The sequence below is a fragment of the Trypanosoma brucei genome, chromosome 4 (assembly GCF_000002445.2).
Source record: "Trypanosoma brucei brucei TREU927 chromosome 4, complete sequence".
NCBI classification, from domain to species: Eukaryota; Euglenozoa; class Kinetoplastea; order Trypanosomatida; family Trypanosomatidae; genus Trypanosoma; species Trypanosoma brucei.
The window spans coordinates 1,258,496-1,276,793 of record NC_007277.1 but is presented as its reverse complement, the minus strand read 5'-3'; the positions used below and the strand labels follow the sequence as shown (position 1 = coordinate 1,276,793).

Here is an 18,298-nt window from a genome sequence, read left to right as displayed (position 1 = left end):
ATGCCATGCGTCTGCTCCTTCTTGGTTTTCGACTGGGTAACATTAGGTTGGCTGGCCCCAGGAGGCTATAAGAAGTCGGATTGTAAAGTGGTGGTGAGGTTGAGCAGGAATCGAGTGTTTTGCGGGTATGTTTACTGTATCTTGTAATGTTGCCTTCTTGTGTCATCCAGCAGTGCACCACAGCTTACTGCTTTTACGGGCACTGCGGCAACGCCACACCCTTGCTATAGAACGCATGGGGGCTAATGTGACCAACATCGGCGGCACTGTTTCTTTGTCACAGTGCGGGAATCATATCTCCATTGTACCTCCGAATTTACACGGAAGCAAATGCGTGACTAGCGGAGGGAGCATAGGGACGGTAGGGGAATCACCGCTGTGTGTTGCTGAGCACGGGCTGCAGCGCGTGCATGACCCTCAACACATACTCTACCTCTTTTCATCGGCATCACCAGTGCGTCAGTCTGCACTGGATGAACAAATTCAGTCGTACCTGAATGCAGTGGTTGTGAGCAATCAGGTGTTGCGTGCCGCAGATGACGTGCTTATAGCTTTGAGCATCGGCGAGATGGAAGCGGTTCGGCAAACGCACGGAAACCTGATAGATTGCGTAGCGGCTCTCGATGCCTCCCTCCAGCAAACTACAGAAAATGAAGAGGGAGGGGGAGGAAATGGGGCAACACAGGAGGTTGACTGTTTGAGCACCTGGCCTCTATTCACAACGATACAGTTCCTGGTGGAGGAGGGTGGCTTGCCGCTAGGCCCATTCCCACGAATGTCCAGAGCATATTATCGGCTGAAGGAATCCACGCCTGTCGTCGCGCATAGTCAACTTGTTTGGCGCACGTTTGAGTTATCCCGGGGTCCCGAGGGACCCACGGGAGAACTTCCAGCTTGGCCACACCGAGGTTTTCTACGCGACATTCAGAAACAAATAGCAGAGTACACTACCGACCCTCCAGAGCGTATTATGGCTGGGGTTACCGGTGAAAAGGGGCCGCTACGGGCGCGGGTGAGCGGAGCGCGACTAGGACTACAGCGCACCCCTGCCCGCATCCCATGGACGATGCAGGGTCTTCATAGGTAAATGATTGTCACTTTGTACGTCGTGCTATATAATTCACACAAGTACTGTCTTGTATCTCCTTCGCCCTCTTTGCTTACACTGCTTTTTATTTTTGGGGGAGAGGGTGGCGATCCAACTCTCCCCAACTGTTTTTGCGTCGGCAGCGATAGGGATCACTTCACTTTGAATCGCTCATTTCCTCATTTGCTATGGGTTTTTTTTAAAAAGGATTACAACAACTACTTTTGTTGTAGTTTATTGTGGAAATAGTGGTGGTGGCGGTGGCGGTGAGGAATTCAATACCGGACGCGACAAAGGTAGACCATGAGCCGCAATGGCGAGCTTTGCCTCAAAAAGGTGATAATTTCTTATTGCCCCAGCAACGGGGCCCCAAACACACGACAGTTTCTTGCCACTCACCTGCCCCACTTCCATGCGAAGTACCCAAGCGTTAGCATTGATCTCCGGCCGCGTCTGTGGCCAGAGATGGCCATCACCGGAGTGTATCGTGACGGAAGTGAGCGTAGTTACAACACAAAGAATTTGAGCCCGATGGGAATATTCCTACGACTGAACAATCTTGTGAGCACCGCTAACGACTACGATCAGCCTTTCTGTGCTTCGCATTTGCACTTCCAGCGACGCTCTGTGCAGGGGACGTGGAATCCGTGGTTGTGGAACTATGAAACGGAGCGCCGCCGTACGGAGGCACCACAGTGGCGACGGAAGCTCTCGGAAAAGGAGTGGGACTATTATGTCGGGCAGTATAGCGCTCAGATGAAGCAGGAGGAGGATGAAATCCAACGCAGGGTTGCGGATCGCACATGCGTACAGGAGCAGAGCACACGAGAGGTGCAAGAACGTTGGAAACGACACGTGGTGCCCAGGATGCAAACTGATTTGGAGTTTAATCTTTCCCACTTCAAGCGACAGCACGCCCGAGGGCAGCTTCAGCAACGTCCGGTGACAATGGGTGAGTACCGTTTGTTCTCTGTTCCTGACCCACGAGAGCTCGGGCAGGATGCTGTCGACACGATGAGGAGAAGGGAATCACATAACATGGAAGTTTGGTGGCGAAAACGAAAGGAACAATTAAAGCCCCCCTAGTTTGTGACCGTTGTGGATGCACACCAGAAGTTGAAGGCACGTGAGTTGCCGCCCGAAACGATTGCGTTCCGGTTTGTGCTTCTGTACGGAGCAAGCACCTGTTCTGCATGCATTGTTGTGTGGTGGAGTGCATCTTTTATCGATATTCACTGACCAGGCTACTGAGGTCTCAACTGCTGCTACCCCAGTCGTATGTTGGGCACTCCTCCAATGCTGTTGAAACCTGGCGTCACGAGATTTCCGATTGGGATTCTCTTTTCAACGAAGTATATGCGGCTGGACTCACCGCAGATCTTGCAAATAATTCATTTTTTCTCTCACACGAAGTTGGTGAGTGGTGAGGGGTTTTCAGCTGTTGCCCACAGAATTTTGGGGTTCCCCCACCGTTTGTAATAGCTTCTGTTTCCTTTTAATTTTCTTCTGCTTCTAGGTTCAAAGCTCAACCCTTCACCGTTTGCTCTCCCTTTTTTTAAAAAATTTTAACACAAAGAGCCAACCCAACAACTTATTCGACAGCTGACAAAGCAGTTGAGCACGTTTGCGGGTGCAACGTGAGCACCCAAAATTACGCTTGACGGGGCACTTACCTGCCCGGCACACGACAGAAGTTGTTGGTTTGTGGAGACGCAAAGTCACGTAAACCAACATTAGGATAAGTTAGTACTGGGCAGAACTTAGCAGATTGCTCTCATTCTGCATTGTATCGCCTTTGAAGCTTGGTCTGCAAACGAACTTTTGTGTGTGATTACTGTGGAACGAAATGGTGCCGTCTGAACCCCAGCAGGAGCTTCCGGTCAAGCAGGTATTAGGGGACGCCGTCAGCACACCAACCACAAATGTGGAGGGGTCCCCAACCGTAACTGCCGGTATGCCTGCGCAGCGTCTAAGACCTGCTGCACGTCGCGCCATGGGTCACCGCCGGTCGGTTAGTGTATTTTACGAAGTGTCGGCGCAATCTGCAGCATCCCCCACGTGCTCTACGCGGGGCACATCCACGTTGAATGCACACTTCCTTAACTTGCCTGAGATGCTGCAAACTGTGTTGAATGCACCAGCGGACAAGATTCTACCTAGAGGGTGGCTCCGGCTCCTGGATAGGGTATTGGGCCATGGTTCGTTTGGGGAAGTAGTGTATGGAGAGTTGGCACGTAATGTTAGCGCAGTGGAATGCCACGTAGATCCGGTATTAGGACTTCCCCGAGTCGCGCCCCCGTGTCGCAGCTCCGGAGCTGCAACAGGGGGCCCTGCGGACGATATTAGCATAAGCCCCACAGAGCCGCCACGAAACTTTGGGAGCGCTGCTGCTCGTAGTGATTCGATCTCTGCTGTTGCTGATGTAGCCGCTGGGGACTGTCGTAGCAAGCATGGTAGCGCCAACACAGAGAATGGCTGCTCTTTCTCTGATATGGCTGAGGGCACCGCTGCTGGGGATGGTGTTAAGTGCGGCCGAAGTACACTAAACCGTGACTCGGACGGGGGCATGTGTGACTTAGAGGATGCCTTTTTGGCGTCAACATCTTGCGTGAGCACCCAATCGTCAAGTCATTCCTGTATATCGACTACTGTAGCCGACTCCCCACAGCCATGTCGCGACCAATTTGTCTCTAGTAGGACTGACACTTCTCGGTTGGGGGATTTGGAAGCCACAACAGAACCATCAACCCAAAAAGAGTTGTCAACAGTGGTGGCGGTGAAACGAGTAGACAAAGGTCGTTTGTCAAAGCGTCAGCAGTTTGTAGTTGCCTTCCACTCGGAGGTCCATCTCAGTTGTACCCTTCAACACCCTTCTCTAGTTTTTGTGCATGGAGTAGCGGAGGATGAGACGGAACTCTATCTTGTTATGGAAGTTGCTGAAGGGGGTACACTTCAGGAGTATGCCAAAGAAGCATCGGCGGAGGATCTACAACTTACTGTCCCTCGCATGATAGCTGAAATTGTTCTGGCGTTAGAGTACCTACGACAACATGGCGTCGCACACCGTGATATTAAACCGTGTAATATTTTGCTTACTAAAGACCACCACGTAAAGCTGGCTGATTTTGGTTCGGCTTGCAAAATTGATGACCCCGCAGCGAACACATTCGGGGGCACCGTCGCCTACATGGCTCCAGAGGTGGTGAAGACAGGAAAAGCGACATCGACGAGCGACTTATGGTCCCTCGGCTGCGTTGTGTTCGAACTCTTCGCAGGTCAAACACCGATCCAGGGGAAAACTCATGTGCTCATGATGTCGGCGATAAAGGAGTATCAGAATGGCAGCATCGCCTTCCCCGAAACCTTCCCAACAGATGCTCAGAATCTTGTGCAACTTCTTCTTAGGTGTGAACCATGCGATCGTCTGGGTTCTGACGAAACAGGGGGTTTTGAATCCTTAAAGAAGCACGATTTTTTTGCCAACGTCGACTGGGCCCAGTATAATTGTTTGTCGAAGCCGGGGCCTTGAAGATTTTGGCTGTGTACCCGTTGCGCAAGTCGCTGGTGTATGAGGGCTGTCGCTGGGTCAGCCGCATCCACGTCAGGGGTGCAGGCCAGGTGTTTCTCCTCAGCTTCACCGCAGAGCCTTCCGGCGGTGAGTACGCCATGATCGAATTGGTCGTCGTCATAGTCAGCGTTGCTGCCCCGGTACTTCTGCAAGTTTTCAATTCGACGAAAAGAAAAGCTGCTTGTCCGTGCGTAGAAAACGTCACAGTGTGGGTGAGTGCAGCGAACAGTTTTGCTCGCCGTCCCGTTCTCCGACTGTTACTGAGAAAATTATGTTCCCAAAGTTCAGGATTACGGCGGCAGCGAGGGGCTGGGAGAAGGTACAATGCGTTGAGCGAATTTGGGTTGGTGCCACTCCTGCGTGTCCTTGCGATACTCACCCCCTTTTGAATAGCAGTGGAGTTTGGGGTGAAAAGGGGTGAGTGTATTGAAGGCGTACGCGTCAGACAAACTAGCGGCGGTTGGGTGGGGAACAGTTAGTTGGTGGTGAAGATCCTATCATCCAACTCTATGGTTGCCACTTGCTCCCCGCCTCTTCTTGTTTGCGTTACCGCTCATCCTTCTCGTGACTATCATTCTCACCGCTAACTCCTCCCCAACGCACGCATACCATCCCCAAGTTGGGCGGGGGGGGGAGGGAGGGGGCAGAAGCCCTTAACCCGTGGCATTGTGTTGTTGGGAACTTGTCATCCATAACACGCTGAGCCCTAGAGAACAAAGTGCTGTTTTGTCATCCCCGATACGATTATGCAAATTGGCACGTGCCGAACAAAAATGAGATGTCTACGAATACAGGTGGGGCTGCATTCACATCTAAATCTTCTTTCGATGCATTGAACATGCGAAAGTTGGAGTAAGCGCTTTGGGTGTTTCAAGGTGTAGGGAGTATAGGGAAGGTGTCGTTCAGTGCTCAAGGTGACCAGAAAAAAAAAAAGGAAACTTTCTTACAACTCCTTCTTACGAGCATACGGTTCTGTCGCTTTCCCCCTCACGATATTTTCTGGCAAACACAACAAAGCGAATGGTTGCAGTTGTAGCGGGGTATCCATGTGCAAAAACAGATGACTTTTTTCTTCCTTCTTGATTTGTGTGGTCGTTGCTACCCCTTGCTGTTTTCACTGTGAAGTCAGACACCGATAGCACCAGCATAGACAAGCGTTAATATGTACCCTAGCTCGTGAGCGTAAGTATTTGGGTTTACCATCCTGTTCAACAAAGCGCCACAATGAACATAAAAATATCTTTTTACCTCCTCTGTAAGTTTTGATTTCTATCTTCTCAATACCTTTTCTCCCTCGCTCTCTTCGTATATATGCCTATGTAATTTATGTCCAAAGCACGGATCCACTTTCATGGGCAACTGCGTGTGTGTGTGTGTGTGTGTGTGTTTCTTTGTTGAATGCGGTCACTTCATAGCTTCTGTGTTGTTTCCGCCTCTTCTCATTTCTTAAGTGCGGTATGCTCACCCAGTGGTCAATACAGGCACCAACGTGCATGTTTTACTCCTTCCTTCATTTTATTTTGCTTTGTTGGCCACCTTTGTTGCCCGCTGTGGCGTGTTGTTTGATAACTTCTTTTAAATTGCGTGGAAGGACTAGTTTATCCTTCAATCTGAATGTGTAGCCAGCAAAAAATATACCTGTCTCCATATATATATACATACATATTTTTTTAGGCGCTTGCTCACCACTTCTTTGAACACAACTCCTCAAACTATGACGTTCTCCCTCCTACTTTTGTTGTCCCTATTGTCATTAGGGTTATTACTGTTACTCCAGTGCGGCAATACGTATGCGGATCGGTTGCGCTTTAATGAACGTTGTTGAGTCGCGTTGCGTCGTGACGGGTGGAAAGTTTTGGGAATGTGTGGGGTTGTCTCAACTAGAGAATGAAGGTGCAACAAAAAAAAAAGTTTAGCCTATATGTACCATAGTGGATGGGTGGGGAAAAATAATGGGGACAGCGGGACGCCACGGTGAAGCGATGCTTTTCTTATGTCTTTTATGTTCGTCTCATTGGCCGATTCGCCGGGAGTTTGTGATTACGGATGGGTTCCCTTTTCTACGCTGTATTTGTATTTGCATTGCATTTCGTGTGAGTAGCAGAGGCATACGGATGTGTACTCAACTTGTCTCGTGTAGTGGCAACATCAGTGAAGGAAGGAGGTGAGGGAATGACGGTGGAAGTGAGCCCACATGTGTATATGTGCCGGTATGCTGGCTGCTAAGTAAAACATATAAATAAATGAACATATATATGTTGGGGAACGTGAGTCTCCCGCCTTCATCGTTTTTGCGTTTGCTTGTGGAATTTCTTCCGTTGCATTTTTTTTTCCTTTTTCGGGCATTCCCCGACTGCCATGTGAATACATGTTCCCTTATATACGTGAAGGTTCAGCTTTCATTTTAATTTTTCTTTTCTTTTCTTTTCTTCTTCCTCCCCTTCTTCGCAGAATAACAAGTTCAGAAAGAGAAAGAAGAAAACAAAAAGGGAACGTAAACCCACTTGTGGGAGGAAACGAAGACACTCGAGCTGAAGCCCAAGTTTGTTTAACCTTCTTTTATTGTGTTTTTTTTTGTTGCTCGTAATCTTTCCCCGTCATTCAGTAATAACGAGTACAGTTTAACAGGCAATCCTGTGACCGGGTCGGCAGCCTAGGCCTCGCACTCCTGTCTTTTACTGCTGGTACCTGATTAATTCATCCGCTGTTTTGTTGTTTCTTTTTTCTTTCTAGCTTATCCTTTCCTTAAACAGAATTTAATAACTGGCTCACTTGCCTTCTTCCCCTCTTACTTTTTAGGCACCTTTTATTGGGGCTCATTTTTTTCTTCTTTCGTTCCCTTTCACCTGCCTTTGTCTCACTTTCGCTTTTTCTTGTATTATACTTCTTGTCTATATTCCGTGGAAATCACCTTATATATTATATTACCCCAGACTGTGCTGTTTGATATACAATAAAAGGAAAAAAAAAGAGAGTGAAGTAAATACGAAAAAAAAACCTGAAAAAAATAAGTAAACAAATATATAAAAAAAAGCGAGAAAGAGAGAGAGTAAGCGAAGAGGAGTTATCCCCCTTCAGAAAACAAAGGGAGAGCAATACTGACACGTGCATCCACGGGCACACCGTCACTGAGTTCCTTGCAACATATATATATATATATATATATATATCCCTCTATTTTATACCATATTTGGTCAATACAACCGCTCTGTCAAGTTTATACCAAAAAAAACGACAACAACAAACGACGACAACCGTTAATACCTTTTTTAGTTGTTCTTTTTTTGTGTTTTATTCGGTTGTGCACTTCACTCGCTCCTTCGTTTTACTTCCCCCATAACCGCTTTCTTGTCATTAAACGCACTCAAACAAACACGCAAGTACGCAAACGGGGACACATTTATACGTAGGTGTTGATCACATTGTCGCTGTTACTACTGAAGCTAAATATTGTTGGAGTGGTGTAAAAACCGAAAAAAAGAGGAAGAATAGCAGGCATTCTTAATTAGTATATTTATATACATATACATAAATACATCCCTGTATTTGTACATACCACAGGTCGTAAAGAAAGTGCTGAAAAGTAGGGAAAATATTTGAAAAAGGAGGAAAATAGAGAGGACACAGAGAGGGAGGTAAATCCAATAGTGAGGGAGAGGGGGGAAAAAAAGAAAAGGAAAAGGGAAACAGAGCAAAATAAGTGAGCAGTAGGAAGGGAAGGACTCCCGTGGGAACGTAAGGTTTTCGGGATTAAAATTGTTGTGCTGTCAAGAACTGGGATATTTGTTTTGTTTTTACCTTTTAAACAAAAGTATTACAAATTAAAAAATAGGGGAGATCAATAATTAAAAACAACGGCAGAAATAATTTTAAAAAACGCACATTGCAACGACATCTTGTGTTTATCCTCACAAATCTTGTTATCATTGCTTCCACCTGCACTGTAACCTTTCATTTCCAGGTCGCAGTGGGTGAACGAGACAAAAAAAATTGAAATAATCGGAGAAATTGTTAAGGGGGAAAAATCAAGGGGAAAAGGCAAGGAAACAAACGGACTGATTTTGGTATCTGTTGGCCGGGCTTAAGGTGAAGTTTGGTTTACAGTTGTGAGGATATTGAAGGGATATCTTTTTCGTTTGGTCGGACCTGCATTTCGCAATCGCACGAAGTGTGCGTAAGGGGATACCGGGGAGGGGGGGGAAATTAGACTAAAAAATTGAAAAGGGGGTATAAATTGGAAAGTAAAGGAAAAAAAAAGGAAAACAAGCAAAACCCAAGTGGGAGAAGCAAACACACGCTGTCTCATATATCTACAGATCTGTATATAAGGGGACCAAACGACATAATCAACGATAAAGAAAGAGAAAGAAAAAACGAAAAATTATTGTAAATCCATCGTAAACAAGCGGTGAAAAGAGAAGGGAAGATTTCTTTTTCTTTTCCTTCAGTAGGGGTGTGGAGGGAAAGTAAAACAATACCTCGGTGAGTTCGTTGTAATATCTTTCTTTGTCATTTGGAATATTGCATTTAAACATTTTTATATAAAATGGGAGCGGTTCCCAGTCGGGAGTCCTTGTCACGGGGGCTGTGCCGGCTGCCAGATTATGGGCAAAAGCACAAAATGGTATTGATTCCCCTTACCAAGGAGTTTTTTCCTTCGCCCGACTGCTTGCCTCTGCGCCAGCTATTCGAAGCCCGCAAGGATCCGTTTGTTCATTATTATCACACATTTGATGAGTCCTTCACGCGGGTTCAGCCGTCCGGCGATAAGGTACGGAGTGCTTCCGCCACCACCAGCGGCGATGGAAACAGTGTGTGGCACGCTGAAGAATTTGTGCCACTCAACTGTACCCCTGAGGAGTTTTATGACGCATACGTAACACGAGCGCGGAAGTCATTGATATTTGATACGGATAAGCAAATGTTCGACTTGAATGCGCAAGACCCGGAGGCACTTCGTCCCGTGCCATGCGCCATAGCATTTGTTTGTGGCCCCGCTGGTTCATTGCCCGGGTCCGATAACGTCGGACGGCCTCCGGAGAAGGGCGGATTGTACATGCATGGTTGTGATGACGACGCCGAATTTATGAAGGACGCTGCTGAAGGGGAAGGTGAAGATGATGGCGTGGGTGGCGCGGCTGAGGGCAAAAGTGTTCTGGAAGAGAGCGTCGTCGTTTGCGGTTTGCGGCTACGGGTTGTCGGTTTCGTTGGCGATGTGAACGGTATCCTCCCACGTAGCTGTGATGATAACTTGGGTGAAGGTCCGTTTCAGCTGCAGGTGTTCCTCAACAAATCAGTTGGGGATCACAACTTCGTACACGCATTCATATCGGCTATTTACACATACGTCGCACAGTGGCGTGAAGCTCTGGCTGGGGTGATGAGTGTTAAAGATGAAGCACGATTGGCAAAGCAACGACGGGATAAAATGAGGGATGGTGGGCTTACTGACTCCCCGGACATTGACAGTAACCGTGATCTGCTGCTCCCTCCTGTAGGATCCGTTGTCATTGCCAGCAGACGGGCTAATGTTCCAATGCTGTGCTTTCAGCGAGTCCTGCGAGCGACCCTCTCGAGACTGTTTGCTGTTGCAGAAGCCGACAAGGCAACCGATCCTAACGGCTCCTTTTGTAGTAAGTGCGGCAACCGAAGCGACCACGTGTCTTGGCTTAACAAGGTGGGGACCGAGGAACCGCTGAATGCTCCAAGAGAAGATAATGAAACCCCAGAAGAATGTGCCACGGTTTTTGGCCCAAAAACAAATTTCGGGATGGGGGATGATCTTCACATGTGGTTGGACAATGATGTGCTGTTCACACGTATTTCACAAGATGCTGCAACACGCGCTGTTGGATGCATCGCAAGACGTATGGATTGCCCAGACTGCATCACCGACATTGTACGGCCGAAGTACTTTGAAATGCAAGAAATTAGCGACCGTGATGCGTCGACTGCTCGAACTCGCACCACCGTCAGTGTGACCGAAACAGTGGGGTCACTGCCTCCGGCCATTGATGCTCGCACGCACAACACGCTTAATGAAGCGCCTGTGAGTATTTTAGCGAGTATTCCCTCAAGGGGCACCGAAAGCAGTCAGAACGGGAACAGTACCGCTGTTGCTGCCGCTGCAGCCGCACTGAAGCCACATCGAAAGCTGAATGACAGGCCAGGTGGCGCCGTAGTTGTGGAGGCGTGGCCCGAGGGTGGTATTGACTTGGTCGACTTTGCTGACAGCGAAGACAGCACCAAGGACCAGCAGTTACATTTGTACTGGGTGGTTGGCCACTCAAAGGAGGCACAGAGGACCGCCACCGTCGCCCTTTCGTCATGGAAGGCTAACGGGAGATCGGTAGTTATCGGGAGAACATGTTGTTCGTCAGTCGAGAGTGGACGAAAAGGAAGCGGCGGCAACAAAGATGATGATGATGAACAGGTGTCAATTGGGGAGTTAATCCACCTTATGGTAGACCCATGCCAATCAAGCGAATCCCAGTCATGGGTTATTGAGCGTCTCAAGTTCCCGCTGGAAGAGCTTCTGCTCTCCGAGTTGCACAATAGCTGCAAGCTGGCGCGGGAAGCACATGTCGACGCGGAGAACTGGATACGTTACCGTGATTCCGGAAGTGAGCAATCACGACCAACACCCCTGTTGTTACCCCCTGATATCACTGAGGGTAACGCGGAAGGGTCGCCAGAGTTGGCTGACGCCGTGGCCCAACTTGTTGGTGAGGGTACACTTTGCCTGTGGCGTCTCTCACTCGTTACGGGGGCGGTGAGGGTTGTAGCAGTCACACCGTACTTCCTCCGCCCACCACGGAAAAAGCGGTCGCGCAGGAAGGTAGCCCGACGACAGCGTGTTCTCACAAAGGGTGTTGAAAGTTCTACGAAGTTGACCACACCCGCCCCCACGCGTCACCTCGGTCCTCCGATGGTGCCGCAACAATCCAAAGCCAAAAGAACGGTAACTGCAAAAGCAACAACGACAGGGTTTCTGGCACCGATGACCACTGTAATGGGACCAGTGAAAACCGCAGAACAGGGCACCCCCTTCCCATTGGTCAACTATGGAGTTTGTAAAGAAGGTGCGGTACCCCCGATGCCCACTCCAAACTTTCCCTCGGTAGGGTTTGGCTACGTATTGCCTCAGCAACGGCTTCGCACATACGGAAGCCCCGCACCCGCACATTATGCAGAGCCACTCGTTTTGACCCACGAGCCCCAGCACGACTTTCCGTGCTTCAACCAACCTGTTGTCGGTACCAACCGCCCTCCTGCTTCCGTTTTGAACCACAGGGTGAGGCACCCCCCCGCTCCCTTCACGAGCAGTCGCAGCCCCACGGTGGACCCATGTGAGTTTGTATTCTGCGACGATCCCAAGGATTCGCGCCGTGGAAGCAGTAATAGGGACAGCCATCGTGTTTCCATACCTTCCTTCAGCACTCCCCATTGGGATGATACTGGGGTTCCCTGGTCTTACGCTGCATCGGGTGAGCGGTCGAGTACAACGCGAGGCTCGTCAATTGTGGGCAATCAGTGCAGCCCCTTTCCCCAAAGTGCGGATAAATGGTTAAATCCCACGAACCCCCGTTCCGGTGCCCGCGAGAAAGTCCATTATTTACCTGGGTTCCGCAGTTCCTTTGGGGGTATCAGCGACTCCGACGATACCACGGCATGTGTGCGTAACCGTGTCCACAGTGTTCCCACGAACTTGGAAAGCGGTAAAGACGTTTACTCGGATCGGTCAGGGGTGATGACTCCGTCCCTTAATGTTTGGGTGCGGCACGGTTTACAGCACTGACAACAGTGAAGTGTTCTGAAGAAATAATGACACCGGAAACCCGACGCGAATGTAAATAGATTGAGGCTCAGGAAAGAGAAAAGTAAATACACAGTAACATTGTCGGGATGAAAGCAGAATGAAAGCGAGTATTTGTCGCTTGATGCGGATGGGAAATACGACATAGGAACTCTCACGATGCACAACTACGTGCAGCAGTAGCCATACAGAATTTATACTATAACAGAATGTTAGGGAGCATCCCCAGCTCTTAATTTTTTTAAAAAAAACACGTGAAGAGAGTGCATAGTCACCCGAACGGTTGACAAACATAAGGATCCGAAAACAATGAGGGGGGAGGGAGATAAAATGGATGTTATGTGAATGCTCAGCAAAGGAATCTTCTTCCAGTTCTTTCTTTTCCTATTTTTAAGTGTCTCCTTAAATTTGTTGTTAAATGTTTTTAAAATTTAATTTCCCCACAGAAACACACATTTTGTGGCATCTGAAAGGGGCGTTGGAGTGGAGGGGTTTCGGGACCGCGTTTGTGTTCGATAACCGTAATGTTTTATTGAGCTTTGCAAAGCGAGAAATGAAGTACATTGAACCCATACGCAGCCGAAAAAAAAAAAAGCAATAACCCCTTTTTAACTGTTTTCTCATGTTTCATGCTTTTTTCCTTCAGATTTAACACCTTCCCTACCCCCGCTAGCAAAGAAGAAAATGAAATGTTGGGATTTATTGTTTTAACTACCTCCCGGTCGTACGGATGACATGTGCGGTACGGGCATATTTGCTGTTGTATGTCGTTTTTCAACTCACACTGATGTACGCTTTAATAAGGGCTACTTGCCGGTGGACACGTTATGTTTGCTTCTTTTTGCTGTTGTTCGTTTGTCCACTCCCCTTATTAGTCTCTTTTTTATTTTCCGATTTTCTTTGTAGGTAATGTACTGAAAGATTTCATTTTGTTGTTGCTCTAACTCTCCTTTCTTCTTTTTCAATTATTGCTAATATCTTTTCTACGTTTTGTATGCTTCCTCACTTCGACGCCTTTTGTTTGTTTTCCTTCGTTTTCTTTTTTGGTGATTTGGGCATCGCCCTTTTCAGTATCTTTTTGCTTCATTTCACTTCTCTATGTGACTGTTTTTCGTGTTTCCTTTGATCGCCTCGCATTCTAATCCCTCACCTGGCTTTCCTTCATTTTATTTTACTTCTTCATATTACCCCTTTCTTCCCTTTCATTTTATCACTTGCTATCCAATTCTTTAGCTTAGCATCGCAACTCATTTAGGGAAACGCGTACGCAGTCTTCCCTTTGTTTCTTTTTCATCTTTTTTCTTTTTGTTAAATTAAAAATAAAAGGGAGAACTTTTCGAAGCGTTTTCCGCTGTTAGAGCGGAACCTCGAGGAAACGGCACAAGAAAGTAGTTGAGTTATATTAGACCTCAAGAGGGAATCATTTAAACAAAACAAAACAAAGTAGGAGAAGGGGAAAAACAGCAGGAAGACACACAACGAAACACTGTGAGACGTGCACATTACTTCTGTCATCATCTCAACATAGTCACAAATCATTACTGGCACTGCAAGAAAGAAGGGAAGGTTCGTCATCAAATAACAGGAACTATTACTATTACTATTATTTCTATATTCATCACTTTTATCTGCAGCTGTGTACTCCTTTCGTAATCAACGGAAGCGAAACAAGTAGAACGATTGGAGGAAGTTTTTGTTTTTGTTTTTGTTTTCGCTCCCTTGTGAAAATAAAGTTACAAAAGAAATCTTTTGGTGGCACCCAACTGTTTGGTGAAAAGTAGCTAAAGGGGGGGGAAGAAAGCAGAAGGGGAGGGAGAAGGGAAAAACCAAAAGCGAGGGGGTGAATTCGTTATTAATATTTTTTACTTTCAAAAAGTAGGAAAGGGGGGGAAGAGAGGAAGAGGGTGCTTATTATAACCTTCAAGAGGAAAGGACACACACGCACAAACAAAAAAAAAAGAAAATAATAAGATATTACCGAGTAGTAGGGGCATTTTGCAAACACCAGTAAAGTAAAGGCGTGAAGAAGAGTAGGAAAAGGGGTTGGGAAAGTATAAGCGATACGAAAAAAACAAACATTTCTGTTAGGGAACAAGAGTCTCACGTTGCAGCATTGTAGGCATACGAACCTCACCAAACGCTTATACCATCGCGTGGTGGTCCGTTAGTTGCAACTGTTTAGTAAGCGTAAATAGAGAAGTTAGTTAAAAGTAAACGGGGAGAAAAAAGGACACGAGCCAAAGGGAACCGTTTGTAAATATATTCATAAATAGTCAGAAAAAGAAGACGATATTTCAAGCAGAGGTAAAGAAAAACAGATAACTTCGGATACAAAATTGTGTCTGTATAATGGGTGTTGCACCCAGTCGAGAAACATTAAAACGCGGGCTGTACATTGTGCCACCCCCTACAAGTGGTAATGGCAACAGCTCCGGGGGTCACAAGAAGTTGGACATAGTGCTAGTTCCGCTCACCAAAGAGTTTTTTCCCTCTGCCGACTGCCCACTGTTCGTGCAGTTCCACAAAACACGATGTGATGCGGGTGTAAACTATTACTTCCGCCACCCAGGGAACCCAGGGGATTTGAGCCGCATTCCAAACGCAAGTAGCAGCGATGGAAAAACCTCGTACCCATCGCGAGAAGTACTATATTCTGGAGTGGTGGAGCGGACGGAGGAGATGCTGTTCGACACGGATGAGGAAATGCGACTGGCGCACGAGCGGTCTTTACGGGACGAACGTTCAGGCGGGCCCTCATCACTCTCTGGTGAGAGAGACAAAACAGCAGACGTGAAAGAGAAGAGAGTTCTTCCGATCATGTGCGCAGTAGCATTTCGCTACGACCCCGAGAAATTAGGGCAGTTGCAACAGAATCAAGCAACGACGGGGGGCGGTAGGGCACCACACCTCCAAACGTTGATGGCAAACGGTGTGCGTGTTGGCGGATCAATTGTCAACATTGTTGGTTGCTTTGGCTTTGTGCCCATGGAAGTCGAGGGCATGCAGTCGCTAACGTCAGCGCCTCACACTCCAGTATGTCCCGGAATCGCGAGAAGCGGTAGCGGCAGCGCTCTGACAGGTTTACCCAGAGGACCTCATTCATTAGCCGGGGTGCGTGGAGCAACTAGTTGCTCTTCCTCACTGGACAATCAATACCTTTCGGTGTCGTCACTGCAACACTGTTCGATGATCAGCGGTCTAACATTTCATGATAACCCCACCTCGTTTCCCACAGTATATATGCAGCCAAACCAACGGACACCCGTGTCACGTAACGGCACCTCGTCAAGAGTATCGTCTCTCTGCACGACACCAACTTATGATCCGTACGCAAGGCAGTGGACCGCATTGCAGCCAGAAGCTTTGCCACGGGAAAGGGGCCGGGCTATGCGTCATCGTAGTGTAGCGCCGGAGGAGAACTTCAATCGCTTTTTCTCACTGCCACCTCCTGTGGCCGCACCGCTGGCAGCCATTGTTTTCCTAACAAAATCAGCGGGGGAACAAAACCTCGGTCGTGTGACATTTGTAGCTGCAAGCACTTATTACAATCAACTTGTGGAGGCAGGAGTGTTGAAACGGCGTGGCAAAAACGCTTTGGCGTCATCAGAGGTTGAAAAATGTCACCTTCCGCCACTGGAAACGTTTAGTTTCTCGTCACTGATGACAAATGTGCCCATTATTTCATTTGTGTATGAAATGCGTTGCCGATGGGAGCAATTTGGACTTCTGTCCCGCCAGAATAGCGCACCTCACTCACGAACAGACTCGTTGAACTTTTCATCCGCGTCCACATCCGGATTGAAGGCGGGCGCGCCCCCGGAGTCTGCGAATATGGGGGTATCACACGAAAATCTTGAGATGTGGTTAACAGATGATAGCATGTTCCACGGCCGTATTGGGAAGGAATTAGCGGAGCGGCTTTGTTTGAGCATGGCCGAGCGGCCAGACGTTACATCAAGTCGAGCTGAACCGCTACCCGACGATCGAAATTACTGGCGTTTCTGTGGCCTTGTCGATCGTAAGAACCAGCCACCCACTCAACTATGTGAAGGTGACGATGTATCAGTGGACCCAGTTAATGTGTATGTCATGGGCGCGGCAGTAATCGATGGCTTTGACGAGGGTGACGTGCTGAGATATGACCGGACGAGCCGTTCGTGGGTGGCCGACCGGAATATTCCACTTGATGCTGTTGTCCTTGCGGCAATGCGGCCGTTTTGCAAGGCGGCGCGCACAGCTCCACCCGATGACATTGGATGGGTAACGACTGAAGTGGAAGAGGAAGACGAGAAGGAGGTCGAAGCCCAGGATCACGCTGAGACGGCGGGGGAAGAGGGTGTGGATGCCGATGCAACTATGCGGCGAAAGGTCTGCGATGGGACTGTGGAGAGGAAGAAAAAACGGGTCCACGTTCGTGAAGGCAACTTCTACATCTATCGTTTTGAGCTGAATGGCAAGGTGTATTACCACGGAACGGTGCCAGATTTTGCGAATCCCAACAAAAAGAAGTTGGCACAGAATTTGGCCGCACCTGCAGCTGGGGCAGTAAGTCCTGCTGCATCAACTGTCCCTGCGCATCCCGCTACTGGAGAGAAGGAAAAGGAGCAAAAACCCGTGGCGGAAAAGGTAAAGGTAGAAAATAGCACCAACAAAGAGTCAGTATCCACCATATCAGCACTCTTTTCCTTTTTCGCTGGCTGCGGTGAGGGCAGTGAAAGGAGCTACATGTCGTATTTGCCCACCCGCGTACGCTATGGGGCAGTGCAAGCCGCAGCTCAATTGATGGGGGTCCTCTTTCACACAGCACCGCAATTTCAACCACTGCCGGATCGGTCTGCCGTCGCTACTACATCTATAACCTCTCAAACAGCGTTCCCACCGTCGGCGGGCTTGTCAGCGCAGCCGGCACGGCGACCATCGACATTTGTGAAGGTGGGGCCGGAGGCGGAAGTAAACGAGACACGACAGGTGCCTAACAATGCTGCAACAGGGCCTAGGACGTTTGCTAAGCGGTTCATAGATGAAACAGCCTTTATTTGGGACTGGAGGAAGTCCTAATGAGTTGGATAAAATGAATTGGTAAAGGGGAAAAGATTTGCGGTTGTTGGATGAGCAAATAATAAAAGGAGATGCTATTAATCTGCTTGCGTGCTTATGGATTCCCGATTTTCTCCTTTACTGAGTTACCGTGTGAGGAGGGAAACAAACCACCGTGTCCTTGTGGTGGCTGCTTCATTCTTTGTTTTTGTTTTGCTTTCAAATATTGCTGCAATCACTATCCGTTGTTGCATAAAAAAGCAGTTGTATGTAAAAGTTTATTTTTGTGTGTGAGCCCCTCAGATACCGGAGAGGTGTTCGATACCGAACGACGTAAATACTCTCTCCGAAATTGTTGTGTTTTTTTTTCTCTTTTGTTTGTGAAGGGATGTCACAGCACCATGCGGAGCCTTGTGGAAAACGAGACGACGTGCAAGGAACCGGAATGACACAATAGGGCAGAGGTGAACGAACACGTTACTTGGGACTGCCCTTCCCCTTACTCTTTTACCATTTTTTGTTTCGTTGTAACATAACCTCCCTCCACAGGTATAAGAGGTTTAAATGTTGTCATTTTGAAATTGTACTGCTCAGTTGCACACGTGTGATTTCATTTTTGTTTTGATCGCCCAATTCTGTTGTTGTTTTTTTTTTTACGTGGTTTAACTGTGATATTCTCAACTTGCCGCACTATATTACTTAAATGATTTTGAGTTGCAGCAGTGCGTTGAGGAAACGGAGTACCCTCCTTCCACCTCGGTGTTTCTCTCTACGCATTTTATTCCAGGTG

General features: G+C 48.0%; 5 protein-coding genes across 5 annotated transcripts, besides 6 other annotated features; all 5 read left to right on the top strand.

The window, feature by feature from the left end:
• Positions 1 to 18,298: part of a sequence feature (sequence corresponds to BAC RPCI93-3I12) that runs on past both edges of the window.
• Positions 128 to 1,087, top strand: Tb927.4.4610 (hypothetical protein, conserved; the record flags this gene model as incomplete). Its single annotated transcript, XM_839517.1, has 1 exon — positions 128 to 1,087. One exon carries the CDS (start codon positions 128 to 130, stop codon positions 1,085 to 1,087), a length of 960 nt encoding a protein of 319 aa, XP_844610.1.
• On the top strand, positions 1,391 to 2,173 carry Tb927.4.4600 (hypothetical protein, conserved; the record flags this gene model as incomplete). The annotated part of the gene is made up of 1 exon (XM_839516.1): positions 1,391 to 2,173. One exon carries the CDS (start codon positions 1,391 to 1,393, stop codon positions 2,171 to 2,173), a length of 783 nt encoding a protein of 260 aa, XP_844609.1.
• Tb927.4.4590 (protein kinase, putative) lies at positions 2,934 to 4,616 on the top strand (the record flags this gene model as incomplete). The annotated part of the gene is made up of 1 exon (XM_839515.1): positions 2,934 to 4,616. One exon carries the CDS (start codon positions 2,934 to 2,936, stop codon positions 4,614 to 4,616), a length of 1,683 nt encoding a protein of 560 aa, XP_844608.1.
• Positions 6,016 to 6,042: a microsatellite.
• Positions 7,065 to 7,086: a microsatellite.
• Positions 7,608 to 7,704: a sequence feature (T-rich).
• Positions 7,800 to 7,825: a microsatellite.
• On the top strand, positions 9,202 to 12,453 carry Tb927.4.4580 (hypothetical protein, conserved; the record flags this gene model as incomplete). The annotated part of the gene is made up of 1 exon (XM_839514.1): positions 9,202 to 12,453. The coding sequence occupies one exon, from the start codon at positions 9,202 to 9,204 to the stop codon at positions 12,451 to 12,453; it is 3,252 nt and encodes a 1,083-aa protein (XP_844607.1).
• Positions 14,161 to 14,183: a microsatellite.
• Positions 14,821 to 17,529, top strand: Tb927.4.4570 (hypothetical protein, conserved; the record flags this gene model as incomplete). Its single annotated transcript, XM_839513.1, has 1 exon — positions 14,821 to 17,529. The coding sequence occupies one exon, from the start codon at positions 14,821 to 14,823 to the stop codon at positions 17,527 to 17,529; it is 2,709 nt and encodes a 902-aa protein (XP_844606.1).